General features: G+C 47.8%; 2 protein-coding genes across 2 annotated transcripts in view; one reads left to right on the forward strand and one right to left on the reverse strand.

Moving 5' to 3' along the window:
- The window catches only part of LOC142254256 (PRKC apoptosis WT1 regulator protein-like), a 117,888-nt gene extending 100,797 nt beyond the window's left edge, over positions 1-17,091 (forward strand). The window contains exons 6-7 of the mRNA XM_075325270.1: positions 13,249-13,353; positions 15,659-17,091. Coding sequence (XP_075181385.1) covers positions 13,249-13,353; positions 15,659-15,745 — 192 coding nt within the window. The 3' untranslated portion in view covers positions 15,746-17,091. The remainder of the gene's footprint in view (positions 1-13,248; positions 13,354-15,658) is intronic.
- TKFC (triokinase and FMN cyclase) overlaps positions 1-18,691 on the reverse strand; it is a 742,129-nt gene that overhangs the window by 593,536 nt on the left and 129,902 nt on the right. The window lies entirely within an intron of this gene.

Here is an 18,691-nt window from a genome sequence, read left to right on the forward strand (position 1 = left end):
TTTTAACAATCCGGTTCCAGTTCGGAACACAGTACCCATATAAGTCTATGGAAACCAGAATCCAGGGATTATAAATGTTGGTCGAAGGGACAGGGGGATAAGAGCGCGCATGGTCTACTCACCGAAGCACTGTGTCATGGGGGGCCGCTGCTTCCAGGTCACACATTCTCTTTTGGGACTGCGTGCGACAATGTGAAGCCCTCAGGGTCTTCACGTGCTGGAAATCTTCCGGCAACAGGTACGTCAGGTTAGCTTCAATAGGAATCGTGACGCCACTCTTGGTAATTGCAGTCAGGGGGTGACCGCCACTGCAGTTTAGAGAGCGTCTGGGGCTGATGGTAAATGCAGTCTGGTGTTATGGCCTCCTGAGAGTGAGGCTGGCCCCAGGGGCTCAAGTGTAAGTGTGTAGTACCACAGGTCGCAGAAGTACTCACACACAGGCAGCAATGTCTTTCAGGGTTTTTACTCACTTTTTGCTGGTAGAGTGAGACAACCCAGGCGATGCTATGATGCACCAGGTGGAACCAGGTATCCCTCAGGCTGATATAGGGGTGACTGCTGGCGTTCGAGTTCGGTTCGTCGAACGAAGGCCCCGTTCGACGAACCGTTCGACGAACCACTCGAACCCCATTGAAAACAATGAGAGGCAAACACACACATAAAAACACATTATACATGTACACATACAGTTAATAAACATTGCCATAACACTTACAGGTCCCTGCGACGCGTCCTGCACTCTGTCTCCCGCCGCATTCCTTCCAATAATCGCTGCGTCCTCCCGGTAACCAGCACTGATGATAGGACCTATCGTGACGTCAAAATAGCATGTGACCAGTCACGTGTCTATTATCTCATTGGCTACAGACTGGTCACATGGCTAGACGTCATTGCTAGGTGCTGTCAGTGCATCTCTCCGGTACGCGGTGATCGTTCAAGCATGTCCGTGTACCGGCGAAATGCTCTGGCACATGGTCGACTCCCCATTCCTGCATGTGTGCGCTCTTTACAGAGTCAGCCCACATGCAGGGACTAGCTGTCACAGCTGGTAAATGGCGGCACCGGGAATCACGTGATCGGAGCACCATTGCTATGGTAACCTACCTGTCAACGGTGACGTCACCGCTTACAGCACGCAGCTTCTGCTCACTCACTGAGTGAATAGACTGCACAGGGAGCAGCAACGTCTTCCTCCCATGCAGTGCTGTCTGATGTAGCAGAGCTGCATGGGTTGAAGGAGAAAGAAGACAGAAGACCAGGATCGTGGAGGGGTGACAAGGAGTAATGAACATGGAGTCTCTAAGTGTGTCTGTGTATTTATTTCTATTAAAGTATTTTTTCTCTGTGTGGTGTCTTTTTTTTTAACCCTTTATTGGAGATTCTTAATGGCCAGATCAAACTTGCATGACATTAAGGGGTACTTTACACGTTGCAACATCGCATCCGAAATATCGTCGGGGTCACGTCGTTAGTGACGCACATACGGCGCCGGTAACGTCATTGTAACGTGTAAATCCTTTGTGCGACGATAAACGATCGCAAATGCGTCGAAAATCGGGGATCTGTGTAGCGTCGGTCATTTTCATAATGTCGGGTCGACCGCAGGTACAATATTGTTTGTCGTTCCTGCAGGTCCACACATCGCTGTGTGTAAACCCTCAGGAGCGACAAACATCTCCTTACCTGCGTCCCGACGGCAATGCAGAAGGGAGAAGGTGGGCGGGATGTTATGTCCCGCTCATCTCCGCCCCTCCGCTTCTATTGGCCGGCCGATTAGTGACGTCGCGGTAACGTCGGTGTGACGCCGAATGCACCTCCCCCTTGAAGGAGGGATATTTTGGCAGTCACAGCGATGTCACCGAGCAGGTATGTGCGTGTGAAGCTGCCGTAGCGATAATGTTCGCTACGGAAGCAATCACCACATAGCGCATGTGCGACGGGGGCGGGTACTATCGCGCTCGGCATCGCTAGCAATTGCTAGCGATGTCGCAACGTGTAAAGTACCCCTAAGAATCTCTAGCTTAATACTAGCTAGTAAAACAAAGCTAGTATTAACCAGTGCTTTTTTTGCAGTGGTACGCGCCGGTACGGCGTACCGCAAAATCTGAAGAGCGCTGAGGATAAGCACCTCTGGCTCTGTCCACATGGTTAATTTGTAAATTTGCTATATCATCAGCCATTGGCTGGAGCAGGGTGACCTCTGTTTCTCCTCCCCCCCTCCGATCTGATTGAAGCTAGCATCCATGTTACGCTATCCCTCCAATCAGATGTGGAGGGGCGGTCGGTGCTCTCTTCAAGATGTTTGTGGACGCTGAAGATCAAGGTCACGGCCGGTCACCCCGATCTGCCGCCATCCGGTAAGGTATTTGCTCCCCTCAGCTGTCTTCCACTCCCCCCCGACCTCCGTTGCCCCCCGTCGTCCGAATCAACACCCCCCCCCACGATCTCCGCTCCCTCCCACCTGCCCTGTAATCACTGTGCTGCTCCTGCCGCCGGCGATCGGGTCCCCCAGTGCTCGCCCCCCCGGCCCCCAGTGCTCGCCAACGCCCCCCCCCCTGCTTCCCCATGCTTCCCCCTGCTACCACCGGCGCCATGTCCGCTCCCAGCTGCTAAGCGGGAACACTAGAAAAAAAAAATCTCACACTTACCAGTCTGCAGCCTCCCGGGACACGTGTGATTGGCTTCAGGACCTGCTGGTGCTGGTGCAGTCACGCTATGGCATCAGCTGACAGTCTGAGTCCAGCAGTGGGACCGGCTTTTTACTGCCCAGCTGGTTTAAGCGATCAGGTGATGCTCTGAGGTGACTGCAGCAGCTGATTACCGGCAGCTCCTGGAGCAATCAGTCATGTCCCGGGATTTTGCAGACAGGTGAGAAGTTTTTTTTTTGCACTGATGCATCAGCTGATTGTATAAAAGCTGTTTATACAATCAGCTGCTGTGTGATGTGATTCATGTCCTTGAACCTGACACAACATCTGATCGCTTTGCCTTCCAGCAAACCGATCAGATGATATTGGATCCGGATTGGATGGCGTGGGACCCTTGACCCAGGATTACTGCGGAGGGGGGTTCTTTATTTCAATAAAAATGGAGTCACTAATTGTGTTGTGTTTTATTTCTAATAAAAATATTTTCTCTGTCTTGTGTTTTTTTTATCTTTACAAGAAATTCATGGTGGTTATGTCTAATATTGGCGTGACACCATGAATTTCGGGCTTAGGGCCAGTTGATAATATACAGCTGGCCCTAACCCCTTATTACCTAGCAAGCCACCCAGCTCCAGGGCCACTGGAAGAGTTGGATACAGGCTGTATCATACAGCACCAGAATATGGCGCTTCTATGAAAGCGCCATTTTCTGGGGAGGCTGCGAACTGCAATTCGCAGCAGGGGTGCCCAGAAAGCTTGGGCACTCTGCGCTGCGGATTCCAATCCCCAGCTGCCTAGTTGTACCTGGCTGAACACAAAATTTGTGCGAAGCCCACTTCATTTTTTTTTTCTTAAATTATTTCATGAAATTCATGAAATAATTTAAAAAAGGGCTTCCCTATATTTTTGGTTCTTAGCCGGGTACAAATAGGCAGCTGGGGGTTGGGGGCAGCCCGTACCTGCCTGCTGTACCTGGCTAGCATACAAAAATATGGCAAAGCCCACATCTTTTTTTTTTTTACATTTTACGTTTTTGGCAGAAAAACTCCTACTTACAGTCTTGGCTGAAGGATGCTGAGCCTTGTAGTTTGGCAGCTGCTGTCTGCTCTCCTGCATACACTAGTGGATGGAGTATGCTGAGCCTTGTAGTTCTGCTCCCCCTGCCTCTCTCTCCTGCATACACTAGTGGATGGAGTATGCTGAGCCTTGTAGTTCTGCTCCCCCTGCCTCTCCTGCATACACTAGTGGATGGAGTATGCTGAGCCTTGTAGTTCTGCACCCCCTGCCTCTCTATCCAGCATACAGTACCGTATGTAGTAAACCGTGCACAGGATCTTCCGGCAGCACGACAGCACTCCCTCCCACTCCTCAAACTCAGCCGTCGGCTGACCTCCCCACCCCCCCTCCTCAATCTTGGCTGCCGGCGCCTAACAGCAACCCCCCCGCTCCTCATCTCAGAGATGCGTACCAGCAAATATTTTTTTACAAAAAAAGCACTGGTATTAACTCATTATTACCCAGCAAGCCACCCGGCTTCAGGGCTGCTGGAAGAGTTGGATACAGCGCCAGATGATGGCACTTCTATGAAAGCACCATTTTCTGGGGCGGCTGCGGACTGCAATTCGCAGCAGAGGGGCCCAGAAAGCTCGGGCTAACCTGTGCTGCGGATTCCAATCCCCAGCTGCCTAGTTGTACCTGGCTGGATACAAAAATGGGGCGAAGCCCACGTCGTTTGTTTTTTTAATTATTTCATGAAATTCATGAAATAATTAAAAAAAGGGCTTCCCTATATTTTTAGTTCCCAGCCAGGTACAAATAGGCAGCTGGGGGTTGGGGGTAGCCGTACCTACCTGCTGTACCTGGCTAGCATACAAAAATATGGCGAAGCTCACATCATTTTTTTTAAGTTTTTTGGCAAAAAAAATAAAAAATGCTTCTCTGGATTTTCCATTGCCAGTGAAGGTAACACCAAGCAGTGGGGGTTAGCAGCCAGTAAAACTGCTTGGATTACCCTTAGCTAGCAATACAAAAAATGCAGCGGGAGCCCAATAATTTTTTTTTAATTATTTATTTAAATAACTAAAAAAAAAAAAATGGGCTTCCCTGTATTTTGATTGCCTGACATCACAGTACTGTAAAAATAAATCATTAAAAAAAATGACGTAGCGCTCCGTGGTATTTTTGATTCTCAGCGCAGATAAAGCAGACAGCTACAGGTTGTCACCACCATCTGCCTGGCGTTACCTTGGCTGGCAATCAAAATACAGGGAAGCCCATTAATTTTTTTTATTTAAAAAATTGTTTAAATAAAAAAAACTGACGTGGGGTCCCCCCATTTTTGATAGCCAGCTAGGGTAAAGCAGATGGCTGTAGCCTGAAAACCACAGCTGGCAGCTTTACCGTGGTTGGTGATCCAATGTGGAGGTCACTCCAGGCTCTTTTTTTATAATTATTTTATAAATAATAATAATTACAAAAAAAAAGTAGGGTTCCCCCCAAATTGGATCACCAGCCAAGGTAAAGTGGACAGCTGTGGTCTGGTATTCTCAGGGTGGGAAGGTCCATAGTTATTGGCCCTTCACAGCCTAAAAATAGCAGGCCGCAGGTGCCCCAGAAGTGTCGCATCACCCCAGCTCATCCCGTACCCTGGTGCAGTGGCAAATGGGGTAATAAATGGGGTTGATACTAGCTGTAAGGTTACCTGACATCAAGCCCAGCAGTTTGTGATGTCATGGCGTCTATCAGATCCCCGACATCACAAACTGTCAGTACTAACAAAAAAATAGACAAAAAAAATGTATTTGAAAAAACACTCCCTAAAACGTTCCCTCTTTCACCAATTTATTGTAAGGAAAAAAAAATAAGTTGGTCCCACGACGACTCTAGACCGTCTAGAATATGGGGGGACACGCTCAGGGAATGTATCCCCCATTTTCTAGGAGTGCAGATCCTCCATGTGAGGAGTGTGGGTACAATGAATGAAACCACTTTCCCCGGGTCCACAGCAGCAGAGCCCATGGCGTAACTGTTGCTACCAAAGCTGCAATGCCCTGCTCATGAGATAAGGGCATGCCTAATCAGGAGAACTATTCTACATTTCCAAATATTGGTATTTGCTGATATTATTGCTATAAAACCTACTATATCTTGGGGATAGGATCTTGGAGATGGAATACCCCTTAAAGTCCAGTTATCCAGCTGAATGAATACTAAACAACAGAGCTCGCTATTTAGACATGTTTTCTTGTGGCGTATAACGGACTCTCATGTTTGGTAGTCGTTCAGATGGGCAACTATAAAATCAAATACCTCCATTTGGAAATGTAGTATAGCTCTCCTGATCAACTATGTTCCTTACCTCATGAGCAGGGCATTGCAGTAGCTTACAGATGCATGGTTACCACCACTCACTGTGTCTGAACATAGGAAGCTGAGCTGACAGCCGCTCTGTGCATGCGACAGCGTCTATTGTGAAGGAGGGGGCCGCGGGGGATCAATGCTGCACAGGTACCGTGGGACACTGGGGAACACCTGTGGGTTTATAGGGGTTGACCTGGCAGGGCCTGGGGAGGAGTTTTCTATCACATGTGTCATGGCACATGCGACAGAAATCAGAGGAGTAGGGTGAATGCGGCCGGCGCACTACTGTGTGCACGGCCATCTTGGATTTCCGGGAGGGGATCAGAGGGGGGCACTTTGGCGACACCGGGGGACCGGAAGAGACCGGGGAGGATATTTATCTCCCATCTGACATGTTTGCTCATGCCAGATGGGAGATAAATAATTTTTTACCGGCGCTGTCATTTACTGTAACGTGATCATCGGTATACAGTGTATACCGGTGATCACGTGAGCGGGGACCGGAAAAAACGGCCTGAATCATGATCCCCAGGGTCTCAGCTACCCCCTGAAACCCCGGAGATTTTCTGATGCTGGGGGGTGCTATTCACTTATTTCTGCCTGCTGTTTATAAACGGCAGATCAGAATAAGGCAACATTCACACAACCAATCTGTTTTTGCGGTCCGCAAAAAATGGTCCATTTTTTTCACGGATGCATCCGTGTGGCATCCGTTTCCGTTCCGTTCCGTATACGGTCCGTATGTCATCCATCTGTCATCCGTGTGCCTTCTGTTTTTTTTGCGTACTGCAAAAAAACCTAAGGACGGAAAATACATAAATTTACCCAGAATCCATAGCTTCAACCTACATGAGGCGGTCACATGTTCACTCCAGCGCCATTTTCTACTGCTTTTCACAGCGTAGAGCGCTCTGGTGATTTTCTTGTGCTTGTACACTTCATATCAGTCTTTTCAGTCATTATAATGGCAGAAAGACACATAATGTCCCACTCTCCTGCATTTTGTAATTTTGCACCCTTTGGTGCCTTTCATGTGGCCCTAAGGGGTTCTTAGCCTTGTACTTAGCCAAAAAAATAAATTAATTAAAAAAAAAAATGACGTGGGGTTTCCCCTATTTTTGATAGCCAGCTAGGGTAAAGCAGACGGCTGCAGCCTGCAGACCACAGCTGGCAGCTTCACCTTGGCTGGTAATCCAAAACTGAAGGCACCCCATGCTGTTATTTTAAATTAATTAAATAATTAAAAAAACAAACATGTGGGTGTCCCCCCAAAATTGGATCACCAGCCAAGGTAAAGCGGACAGCTGGGGTCTGATATTCTCAGACTAGGGAAGTCCATGGTTATTGGACTCTCCCCAGCCTAAAAATAGCAGGCCGCAGCCGCCCCAGAAGTGGCGCATCCATTAGATGCCTCAATGCTGGTGCTTCGCTCCAGCTCATCCCGTTGCCCTGGTGCGGTGGCAAACGGGGTAATATATGGGGTTAATACCAGATATGTAATGTCACCTGGCATCAAGCCCTGGGGTTCGTGATGTCAGGCGTCTATCAGATACCCGACATCACCAACCCAGTCAGTAATAAAAAAAAATAGACGACAAAAACATTTTTATTTGAAAAAACATTCCCTCTTTCACCAATTTATTAGAAAGAAAAACAAATCCAGGTCTGGTGTAATCCAAGGGGGTCCCATGACGATCCATGCCATAGTCAATGTCCCAGTCAATCAAGAACAGAATGTTCCATATTGGCTGGGAGAGCAATGCAGTGACCTGAGCTAACATCAATAGGTCAGCCCAGGTCACTGCAGGGCAAGACAAGTGCTGCTGTCAGGAGGATAGCGAGGTACATTACCTGCGGTGATCACTGGACTCCTGATAGCAGAGCTGTCACTGCAGGGCATGACAAGCGCTGCTGTCTGTCAAGAGAATAGCGAGGTACCTTACCTGTGATGATCGCTGCACTCCTGATAGCAGAGCTGTCATTGAGTTCAATGACCGCCACCTTCACAACCAAGTATCGCGGGTGCCTGTGACATCACCGCTAGTGACAGTCTCGGGTCGGCAGTGAGAGGAGATGTGACAAGCGGCGGCCATGGAGGACAGTGACAGCGCTGACGTCGGTAGAGCAGGACTTCATCACCGCAGGTAAGGAACTTCAATAACTTACTGACGGCAGCTCTTGTGATCCCCGCAGCTGCTGTTACTGCAGTGTGGGCAGCTGTGGACACCGTACAGTGCGGGCAGCTGTGGACACTGCTGAGCGGGGAGCTGCGGGGCTGGGGCTGGAGTGGGACACAGACTGCAGCGACATCCGACGGAAGTCACACGGAAGTGCTTCTGTGTGGCTTCCGGGGATTTTTGCACACGTAGCAGGGTAAACATCGGGTTACTAAGCAAAGCGCTTTGCTTGGATACCCGATATTTAACCTGGTTACCAGCTCACCGCAGGTTGCCAGCGATGGCTCCCTGCAAACCTAGCTGTAAAAAGCCACGCTTTTGGTGATCGAAACGTTCTCGAACGTAAATGGAACTGCCGAACTTTTAGCAAATCGTTCGAGTTCGTCAAATGACTCAAACACCTCCAAAATCACTTGAACATGAAATTGGCGAACCTCAAACATCGCTCATCTCTACTGCTGACTCGCATTCCTGCACCTTTGTTTCGGACCACCCCTGACTTGAAGTATATCGTGGGATGCGTCCAGGGAAGTCACTACTGCCTTTTTCCCTTTTCTGACCCGTTTGCTGACAGCGTGGACCAAGGATAAGATGGCTCCAGGCTTGATCCTCCTTATGGGCCCCCTTGTTGCTGTTGATGCTGCGGGTTCTGTGATGGTTGGTGTGGAACCTCTAGTCCCACCACCTGCAGGATTTAGCAGACCACTAAATGGATGTCTGGCTCTACGAGCCTGTCCCCCGTGTGTGCATTCATTACCAGGAGTCCACGTACATGACTCCTTACTGCTCTCCTTCTTCGGGTGTCTTTCAGTCTGACTTGGTGGTAATGTTCTCCCCCGCCAGCAGCCACTACACGTGCAGGGTCTGACAGTGTTCCACTTTTCAGACCTACACTTCAGACACGGCTGCTCCACTCCTTCTCCTCCTACTGCCACTGCACAACTCCCCTCCCAGCTTCACTACAACACCACACTAGCTGAGATGTTATCAACATGTCGTCGGGCTGTAAAGACAAGAAAATTTTAAAGTGCAAACGTTTCACATAAAAATATCATAAAACATTTAAAACATGTAAAACATTGTACCAGGTACCATTTTTCACCACCCTCCAACCACAAGTCCATTACCCACCCAAAACCCTCTCAGGAGGCAGGTCACTGGTCCTTTTAGCAACCAAGTCTGGGCCATCTGTTTCCCCAGACCTTTCCTCCAATCTTCCTCTCCTTGTTATGATGGTAAAAGGTAGGCCCCATTAACAGGCGTACCCGCTTCCGCGTGATGGAGAGCCAGGTCCCATAAACAGGCGTGCTCCCTTGTCGTAGGCAAGCCAGGCCCCATAAACAAGTGTGCTCTTGGCTTTTCGACAACAAGCACCATCACAGGCGTGCTTCCTGGTGGTGCAGAGCCAGGCCCCTCAACAGGCGTACTCTGGTTGGTACCGCTAGGGTAGAACTATACACACTGCGAGAGTTTGTGGCTATAGCCAGTTCATAGCCTTATGGTCCTTGTTTTCAAAGTGCACAAAACCAGGTGCTAAAACATGTAGAACAGTTCTCACAACAGTACTTGTGGGCACATTATCTTGAACTTTAAACGTTGCTCAACTGGTAACACTAACTTTTCTTTACTTTTTTTTTACTCTGACTCCTCAGCTACATGGACCTCTTCTTCTGGTGCATATGGATCCAATGCTGCATCTGATGTGGTATCTTCTTTGGCACATTGTACTATCTCCTGTTCTTTGTCTTGTAGGTCTTTAACTTGTGTTTCTTAAGCTTGTGCTTCTTTAGCTTGTGCTTCTTCAGCTTGTGTTTCTTCTGGTTGCGGTGTTAGCTGGCCAGGGTGGTGGAGGTCAGACTGGCTGTCTGTAGCTGTAGCTTCTGCTCTTGGCAAACAGCTCAGCCCATGGCAAAGGTGTCGGCTCCTCTTTCTGCTGCAAGCGTGCAGGGTCCGCTTCTGGTTGGAGCGTGGGACCCGGTTCCTCAGTCAGCGACTGGGGTGCTGTGACCGCTTCTGGTCTGCAGGCAGGGGTAGAAGTAGAAGGTGTTGCGGCCTGGTCTGGTCTGGCCGGGCGGGACATTGCTGTGGCCTGGTTGTGTCTGGCCGGACGGGACCTTGCTGCGGCCTGGTCTGGTCTAGCTGGACGGGACGTTGCCGCGGCCTGGTCGGGTCTGGCCGGACGGGACGTTGCTGCGGCCTTGGCTAGTTCGGCCGGACGCGGTGTGGCTACACCACACGTTTCAACAGGGGTCACAGCGGGAACCGCGGCAGGGATCGCCTCCAGTAACAGCCTCGGCAGGGTCAGCACACCCGATCGGACAGCGGCAGCGTGGGACTCGCCCAAAGGCATCAGCAAGGGGGTCTGGGTGGTCACTTCTCGGCACGGCACTTGTCGCGCGGTCCACCTCTCATAGGCCCGAACCGCCGCAGCCGTCTCCCGTAGCTCCGTGCGCCACTCCATCACTTGCTCCATGATCCGAGCTTGCACCCGGTCACAGAACTGGGCAAGCTCCCAGTCCCACCAGGCGGCAGTGCCTGGTTCTGGGTCGCTGTTTGCAGACGCCATCCTCTCTCCGTCGCTGCTCACCAGGTTCTGGTCACGCTGCAGCTTAAGGTTTATTTCTTCCAGACTGCAATGTTCCTGCCGTCTCTGGTCAGATCCGCCCTCATCTTCTCTGTGCACTCCGCCAGAGCGCTTCAGGAGTTCTCCGATAGTCACGCCTCTTCGTGGGCGGTAACTTCTTTTTGCGTGGGCCGCTGTTGTTTCTTGCCGCGCTTTCTGACGTGGTAATATGGCGGCGTTTCAAATTTTTCAAGCTGACCGCCAAGGCGCACGGTCACCTGCCTTAACAGGTCTAGTCCTTATCCTGTTCACAGCGCCAGATGTGAAGCCACTCACCTGCAGGTCGCCTCAGGGTCTTCACGTGCTGGAAATCTTCCGGCAACAGGTACGTCAGTTTAACTTCAATAGGAATCGTGACGCCACTCCCGGTAATTGTGGTCAGGGGGTGACCGCCACTGCAGTTTGGAGAGCGTCTGGGGCTGATGGTAAATGCAGTCTAGTGTTATGGCCTCCCGAGAGTGAGGCTGGCCCCAGGGGCTCAAGTGTAAGTGTGTAGTACCACAGGTCGCAGAAGAACACAGGCAGCAATGTCTTTCAGGGTTTTTACTCACTTTTTGCTGGTAGAGTGAGACAACCCGGGCGATGCTATGATGCACCAGGTGGAACCAGGTTTTGCTCAGGCTGATATAGGGGTGACTGCTGACTCGCCTTCCTGCACCTTTGTTTCGGACCACCCCTGACTTGAAGTATATCGTGAGATGCGTCCAGGGAAGTTGCTACTGCCTTTCTCCCCTTTCTGACCCATTTGCTGACAGCGTGGACCAAGGATAAGATGGCTCCAGGCTCGATCCTCCTTATGGGCCCCCTCGTTGCTGTTGATGCTGGGGGTTCTGTGATGGTTGGTGTGGAACCTCTAGTCCCACCACCTGCAGGATTTAGCAGACCACTAAATGGATGTCTGGCTCTAGGGGCCTGTCCCCCGTGTGTGTATTCATTACTAGGAGTCCCTGTACTCGACTCCTTACTGCTCTCCTTCTTCAGGTGTCTTTCAGTCTGACTTGGTGGTAATGTTCTCCCCCGCCAGCAGCCACTGCACGTGCAGGGTCTGACAGTGTTCCGCTCTTCAGCCCTACACTTCGGACATGGCTACTCCACTCCTCCTCTGACTGCCACTGCACAACTCCCCTCCCAGCTTCACTACAACACCACACTAGCTGAGATGCGAGGGCTACGCCCCCTTCCTGGGTCTGCCCAGGGGTCCCCTCTAATGTGTGTGTGTCCTGGTCAAAGGGTGCCTGTATGTGTCCACACCCTATTCAGCCTTCGGGATTACCTGTTTGTACTGACCCAGACGTGGGTGCAATACTCAGTGTTGCCTGACCAGGTCAGGGGCGCCACAACAAGAACGTGCACTAAAAATAGAGGTAGTTGCTAGAATGTATGGGCTCCTTCCAGGTATGATATAATTTGTCACGGGATGGGGGGACGTGTTCAAAATGCAGCCCGGTTTACAATAATAGAATAAACATTTTTTTAAGTCCACTTTGGCATGGAGTTGTTTATAACAGTAGTGGGGTCTGGGGGTAAGCCCCCTAGATGGGGGGAGGGATGAGCAGATCTCTGCGCCCGCAATGATGTGTCGTCCTCTGCTCATCCTGAGCCTCCTGCTTCATGATTCATGCAGCAGGTGGCTCAGGATGAGCGCAATGTGTCCTCTTCTACTCATTCTGAGCCTCCTGCTTCATGAATCATGAATCAGGGGGCTCAGGATGAGCTGCACCCGCGATGTTTCCTCATCTGCTCAGCCTGAGCCTCCTGGTTCATGAATCAAGATTCTGATGCACACACAGCGCCTGTCATCGGTTGCAGGCAGACGCTGTCACACAGGCTGGGGGCATGTCTGACTGGGCGGGGAAAGCAGAGCACATGTATGAGCAATGATGAGTGGAGGCTGCAGGAGCAGCGTACAGCCACAGAGGAGCAGTTTACAGCTGCATCGGTGACTTGCAAAGTATGAAGCACTCACTTCATTCTTATTTTCTTTATTATTTTCTTTATTTTTTTTTAATTTCTCAAGTGCCAAGTGCAGATCAAACACCCGGCACCTATGAAACTGTGCGGATCTGGACTTTTACAATCCGGGTCCGCCCATCACTGATAAGGACCTGTCCTTTGCTATTAATATACTGTATCATTTATTTATCTGATAAATGCTGCTATTGTCCTGAATCTGATGCTGTTTTCAGATATTCCCCCCTTTTTCCCCTTATATGAATTTAGTATTTTATCCAGCTGGGTAGGGCTTTGAAGAGTTGAGGATCACACCCACTTGGCTAAAAATATAATAGATTTATATTCCGGGAAAAGGGGGCCATATCTCAGGAATGGAGAGCTGCAGGAATAGAAGAAAAGCAATGCCAGTTTCAGGAGAACAGCGACTAACTCCATGGTGGTATCATAAGACGATTGGTACTGTGAACTATATTTGTGTTTTTATTAGGCAGTTAGCGGAAAAAGACAAGATAACCAAAAACTGACAACTAAGCTTAATGACAAAGAGGGGTCTCTGCTGCTGCTCCAGAAAGAAATAAAGACCCTCACTCAGGTAAGATTTTATACAAGCATGTATCATTGCTCATAGTAAGGCTATATTCACACATCTGTGTGACACGGATCCTTTTGTGCGTTTGTTTTTTTCTCGGAGATTAGATGTATCCACACATCTGTCAAAATCATGAATTCGACAGTGAGATGCATGAGACTCAGTGCAGGTTCTCGTATTCTATCCGATTTTGTAATCAAACCCATCAAATTCAAGTCTATGGGGATTCATGATCTAAGAAAAAGACTGATGGCACCTCCTATCTCTCTAATGTGAACAGGTGCAAACTGAATATGAAACATAGTAACAAAAAGGAGACAGTTGCACTCTGTAATTCTAAGATATGTGCAACAATGAATAGGGGAATATAGACATGCATTACTGCTATGAAAAATGTGTAAAAATTTAGATACTTAGCACACAAAATTGGACAGATTTTATGTGAGCCCAACAGTCAGAGGTAAGACAACCTCATTTTTATTGGGTCCCTATCAAACTAATGCCTCTGTTTGGAATAAAAAAAACTACAATTTATGGGCGGACAGGAACCTGCAATGGAGAATTAAAATGGCCTGAGGCTGAAAAGCAGAAGTGCTCAATCAGAAGGCATAACTCTGTAATCTCAGAAAAAGACTGATGGCACCTCCTGTCTTTCTAATGTGAACAGGTACAAACTGAACATGAAACATAGTAACAAAAAGGAGACAGTTGCACACTGTAGTGCTAAGATACATATAACAATGACCATGGGAATATTGACATGCATTATTGTTATGAAAAATCATGTAAAAATTAAGATACTTAGCACACAAAATTGGCCAGATTTTATGTGAGCCCAACAGCCAGAGGCAAGGCAACCTCATGGGGATTCGTGAGACACAGATAGAAAACGGAAGTCTACCGATGTGTTTCTATTTTTCCTCGGTGTCTTACATATCTGTTTCTTAAGTGGGCTTTACACGCTACGATATATCATACGATATGTTGTCGGTGTCACGTTGTAAATGACGCACATCCGGCATCGTATGACACATCGTAGTGTGTGACAGCTACAAGAGAGTGTGAACGAGCAAAAATTCTCACCTTATCGTTGCTCGTTGACACGTCGCTCATTTTCATATAATTGAACGTCCGGTTGTTCATTGTTCCCGTGGCAGCACATATCGCTCCGTGTGACACTCCGGGAACGATGAACTGCAGCTTACCTGCGTCCCGCTTGTAATGCGGAAGGAAGGAGGTGGGTGGGATGTTTACGTCCCGCTCATCTCCGCCCCTCCGCTTCTATTGGCCAGCCGCTGTGTGACGTCGCTGTGACGCCGAACGTCCCTCCCCCTTCAGGAAGTGGATGTTCGCCGCCCACAGCGAGGTCGTTTGGAAGGTAAGTACATGTGACGGGGGTTACAACATTGTGCGACACGGGCAACAAATTGCCCGTGCCGCACAAATGATGGCGGGTGCGATCGAAAATGCGATCGCACGATTAATTGCAGCATGTAAAGCAGGCTTTAGTGTTAACTAGAATAAAAACATTTAATCTTCCAAGAGGTGGCAAGTAGTGAGCATGCCTCTTCAGTGAAAAAAAAGAAGAGAAAATAAAATTCACATGTACTTGTGAGTGTTTCCACCTGAGATGGCCTGGATTTTTTTTCTCAGGCGTCATCCTAGTTGCTTTTTCTTTTTTTTTCATGTCATCATCTGTCTCAGTGAATTGACAGCCATTGGACTGCTACGTGTGTGAAGGTCTTTCAAACGACGAAAAGCTCTCAGTGCAGCTGTAGCATTCCTGGCATTCCCATAAAACAACCGCACTAAGTGCACAATCCAGCAAAGAGACAGGCATCTTGCAGACTGAGTTGCAAGGCGCACTCACTGTACAGTGCCACTTTTTCACCTGGTGGGGACTTTTGGTAAAAACATTTTTTTAAGATGCTTTCCGTTTCCCCATGCCTTGAATAGCATACATACCAATTTTCAGCCAATTCTGTCTACTGGGTCAATCTGCACACGGCTCCAAACACCTTAGGTTATTTTATGGCCACCTTCTGTTTTAGCTTTTCAGAGTGCTGCTGTACATATTTTTGTAACTTTGTTGAATTTTCAGTGGGCACCTGGTCACACCTAGTGGATGTGCTGGTCAGTCTTTTTATATTGATAGATACAATAGACATTTTCCACTGAGCAGTGTTGTTGTGGAAAGCCCTTTTATATGATTAATACCTTCTAATGATCTATCATGGGGACCCTGGGACGCATTTTGGAAGAAAACAAATCAAGAAAATTCTGTGATTATTTGTTATGTTTGTTGCAGAAAAAGCAGAGAGCCGAGGAAGAAAACAAGAAGTTGAAGGAAGAGAACCAGATGGTGCTGAAGATGATGGGCCAGTTGAGCGGCTAAGACTCGAGACCTCATTAGCTAGTCAGCCTACTGTTTAGAGAAATGAACTGTTTTTTTTTCTCACCCAGCAATCAGCTATATGAATAAGCGATGAATGAGCTGTTCATCCACAAGTTACTAACCGCCAAGCAATCAGAGACTGTAATGAGATAACGAAGTTGGAAACTTGGGGTAAGAAACAGATTTAGAAAGTAATAAGGTGAAGATTGGAAAACTTCAGAAGTTCCAGGTTTAGGCGGGTGTAAAGGAAGACAGTGCAGTGAAGAGGGTATTCACACAAGTGCTGCATATGGCTGGTGTATCACTTATTCACTAGAATAGATTTCACTGCTGGCACTCCCACAATATTTAGGGTAAAGGAGCAGCAGGGTTGATTAGGCCCTAGTTCTCATTAACAGATTTTTCCTGCACAGCGATTACAATGAACTACAACATAGCACCATCCAGTTGGATAAGGTTGTGGTCCAGTTCCCTGAACAGCGGGTGGCCGGGATCACAGATGTGCAGGATCCAAGTCAAAGGGATCCTGTTCTCTTCATCCTCTTGATCGGCAATCATTTTTGAGGTTGGTTCCTCACCAATCATACATTTTTTTCATATCCTAGTCATACGGCCATAACATTACAAGATGAGGATATCCCTTTATTATGCCTCTTGTTAATTACATAGTGCAACTTAATCCACAATGCTCATATTATATATTTATTAATTAATTTAGGATGTCTCTATTAATATGTTTTGCTGCTTAATCATATGTATGAGTTTGCTACATGTAGCGTTTAACCGTCATAGACTATAAAAACACTAATTTTGCCTGTTTTCGTAGGGTAGCTTTTGAACTGAAAGGAGTTAACTCTAGTGATGAGCGGACACTACCATGCTCGTGCTTGGAACTCGTAACTAGTGATGAGCGGGCACTACCGTGATCAGGTGCTCGGTACTCGTAACTAGTGATGAGCGAGCACTACCATGCTCGGGTCCTCGGTACTCGTAACTAGTGATGAGCGGACACTACCATGCTTGGGTCCTCGGTACTCGTAACTAGTGATGAGCGAGCACTACCATACTCGGGTGCTCGGTACTCGTAACTAGTGATGAGCGAGCACTACCCTGCTTGGGTGCTTAGTACATGTAACTAGTGATGAGCGAGCACTACCATGCTCAGGTGCTCAGTACTCGTAACTAGTGATGAGCGAGCACTACCATACTCGGGTGCTCGGTACTCGTAACTAGTGATGAGCGAGCACTACCCTGCTTGGGTGCTTAGTACATGTAACTAGTGATGAGCGAGCACTACCATGCTCAGGTGCTCAGTACTGGTAACTAGTGATGAGCAGGCACTACCATGCTCGGGTGCTCAGTACTGGTAACTAGAGATGAGCGAGCACTGCCATGCTCAGGTGCTTGGTACTCGTAACTAGTGATGAGCAAGCACTACCATGCTCGGGTGCTCGGAACTCGTAACTAGTGATGAGTAAGCACATCACTAGTTACCAGTACTGAGTACCCGAGCATGGTAGTGCTCACTCATCACTAGTTAATAGTACTGAGCACCCGAGCATGGTAGTGCTCCCTCATCACTAGTTACGAGTTACGAGCACCCGAGCATGGTAGTGCTTGCTCATCACTAGGTACGACTCGAGTACCCGAGTATGGTAGTGCTCGCTCATCACTAGTTACCAGTACTGAGCACCTGAGCATGGTAGTTCTCGCTTATCACTAGTTACAAGTACCAAGCATGGTACTGCTCGCTGTTCACTAGTTATCTCATATGTTCCATCATTCCATATGCATACTATATAATACGTGGGATCCCACCAATTAATTCTATTAGCCAGATTGGCAAGCCACTAAAAAAAATAAATTCTGCCAGACCATGTATAAACCGGTTATGCATATCATACTGTACTTTCTCTATGGAAGCCATTCTGGGCACTTCAGAAGCCAGACTTAAAGTGTTCAGTAGATCGGTAGACCGGAATAAGTAGTGAGGAAGGTCATTATAGTGAGACCACCCCTAAATATCATTGTAACTCCCCTTCACTTATGGCTGTCTGTGACCACTGTGTGGAAAATCATCTCTAGACAAAGATATATCTAAGGATCACCAAAGTTATCAAACATTGGGCAAAATGTTGATAAATCAGGAGCAAATAATAGCGAAGTTGAATTTAAATATTCCCCATGATATAAATTGCCCATTAATTATTTTTATTCCCTCATAATAGCATTTTTGCCTTCTGTTGGCCTGGCCTTTTTTAGCTTGATTTTACGTTTTTAGACTATCAATGGGATGAGTCATAAATGTATATATCCTAGGGTGTTTCATCCTTGGGATGGCTCCTTTTTCTCCAGTACTGGTCTAGGTCTCTTTGATAGTGAATCTCAAGGAGCAAAACAACCCTCAAGTCTTATTTAGCAGTGTATGGTGATTTTTTTTAGGAACTGCATTGCACTATTTTGTGGTCTCTGATGCAATATTCTTTAGACGTTACATACTATTTGGGCACTAGTTGGTGGTATAATGTGGCCTGTTGATGTCAATATTGTTATGTCATTATATGGTGGGATTATTTGGGCTTAACACTAGTTAAAAATGCAAACAGGGTCGTATCTTGCTTATTTCATCTGCCCAATTTTCTATTAATACACTGCCTGAATACACAGCCTTGGCTATGTGTTTGACTGCGGTTGTGCCATTCTGCCCTGTGCACTAAAAAAGGTTAAACTTAAGGGAAACAGAAGGTGAGATTGTTACAGGTCAGTTTTTTAAGTAAGGATTCATGACATATGGCCATATTTATTATGGGAAAGGATCCGAAAGTGAGGATGAAACTCAAATGTCCAAAGTCTTATATTGGAGTGGAAGTCATATTAGTAGATTTGATGGATTTGGCATTTCAACACATTTGTGCACTATTATTTTGCTTGACATTAAGAATTGTA

Source organism: Anomaloglossus baeobatrachus, chromosome 10 (genome assembly GCF_048569485.1).
Source record: "Anomaloglossus baeobatrachus isolate aAnoBae1 chromosome 10, aAnoBae1.hap1, whole genome shotgun sequence".
Classification (NCBI taxonomy): Eukaryota; Metazoa; Chordata; class Amphibia; order Anura; family Aromobatidae; genus Anomaloglossus; species Anomaloglossus baeobatrachus.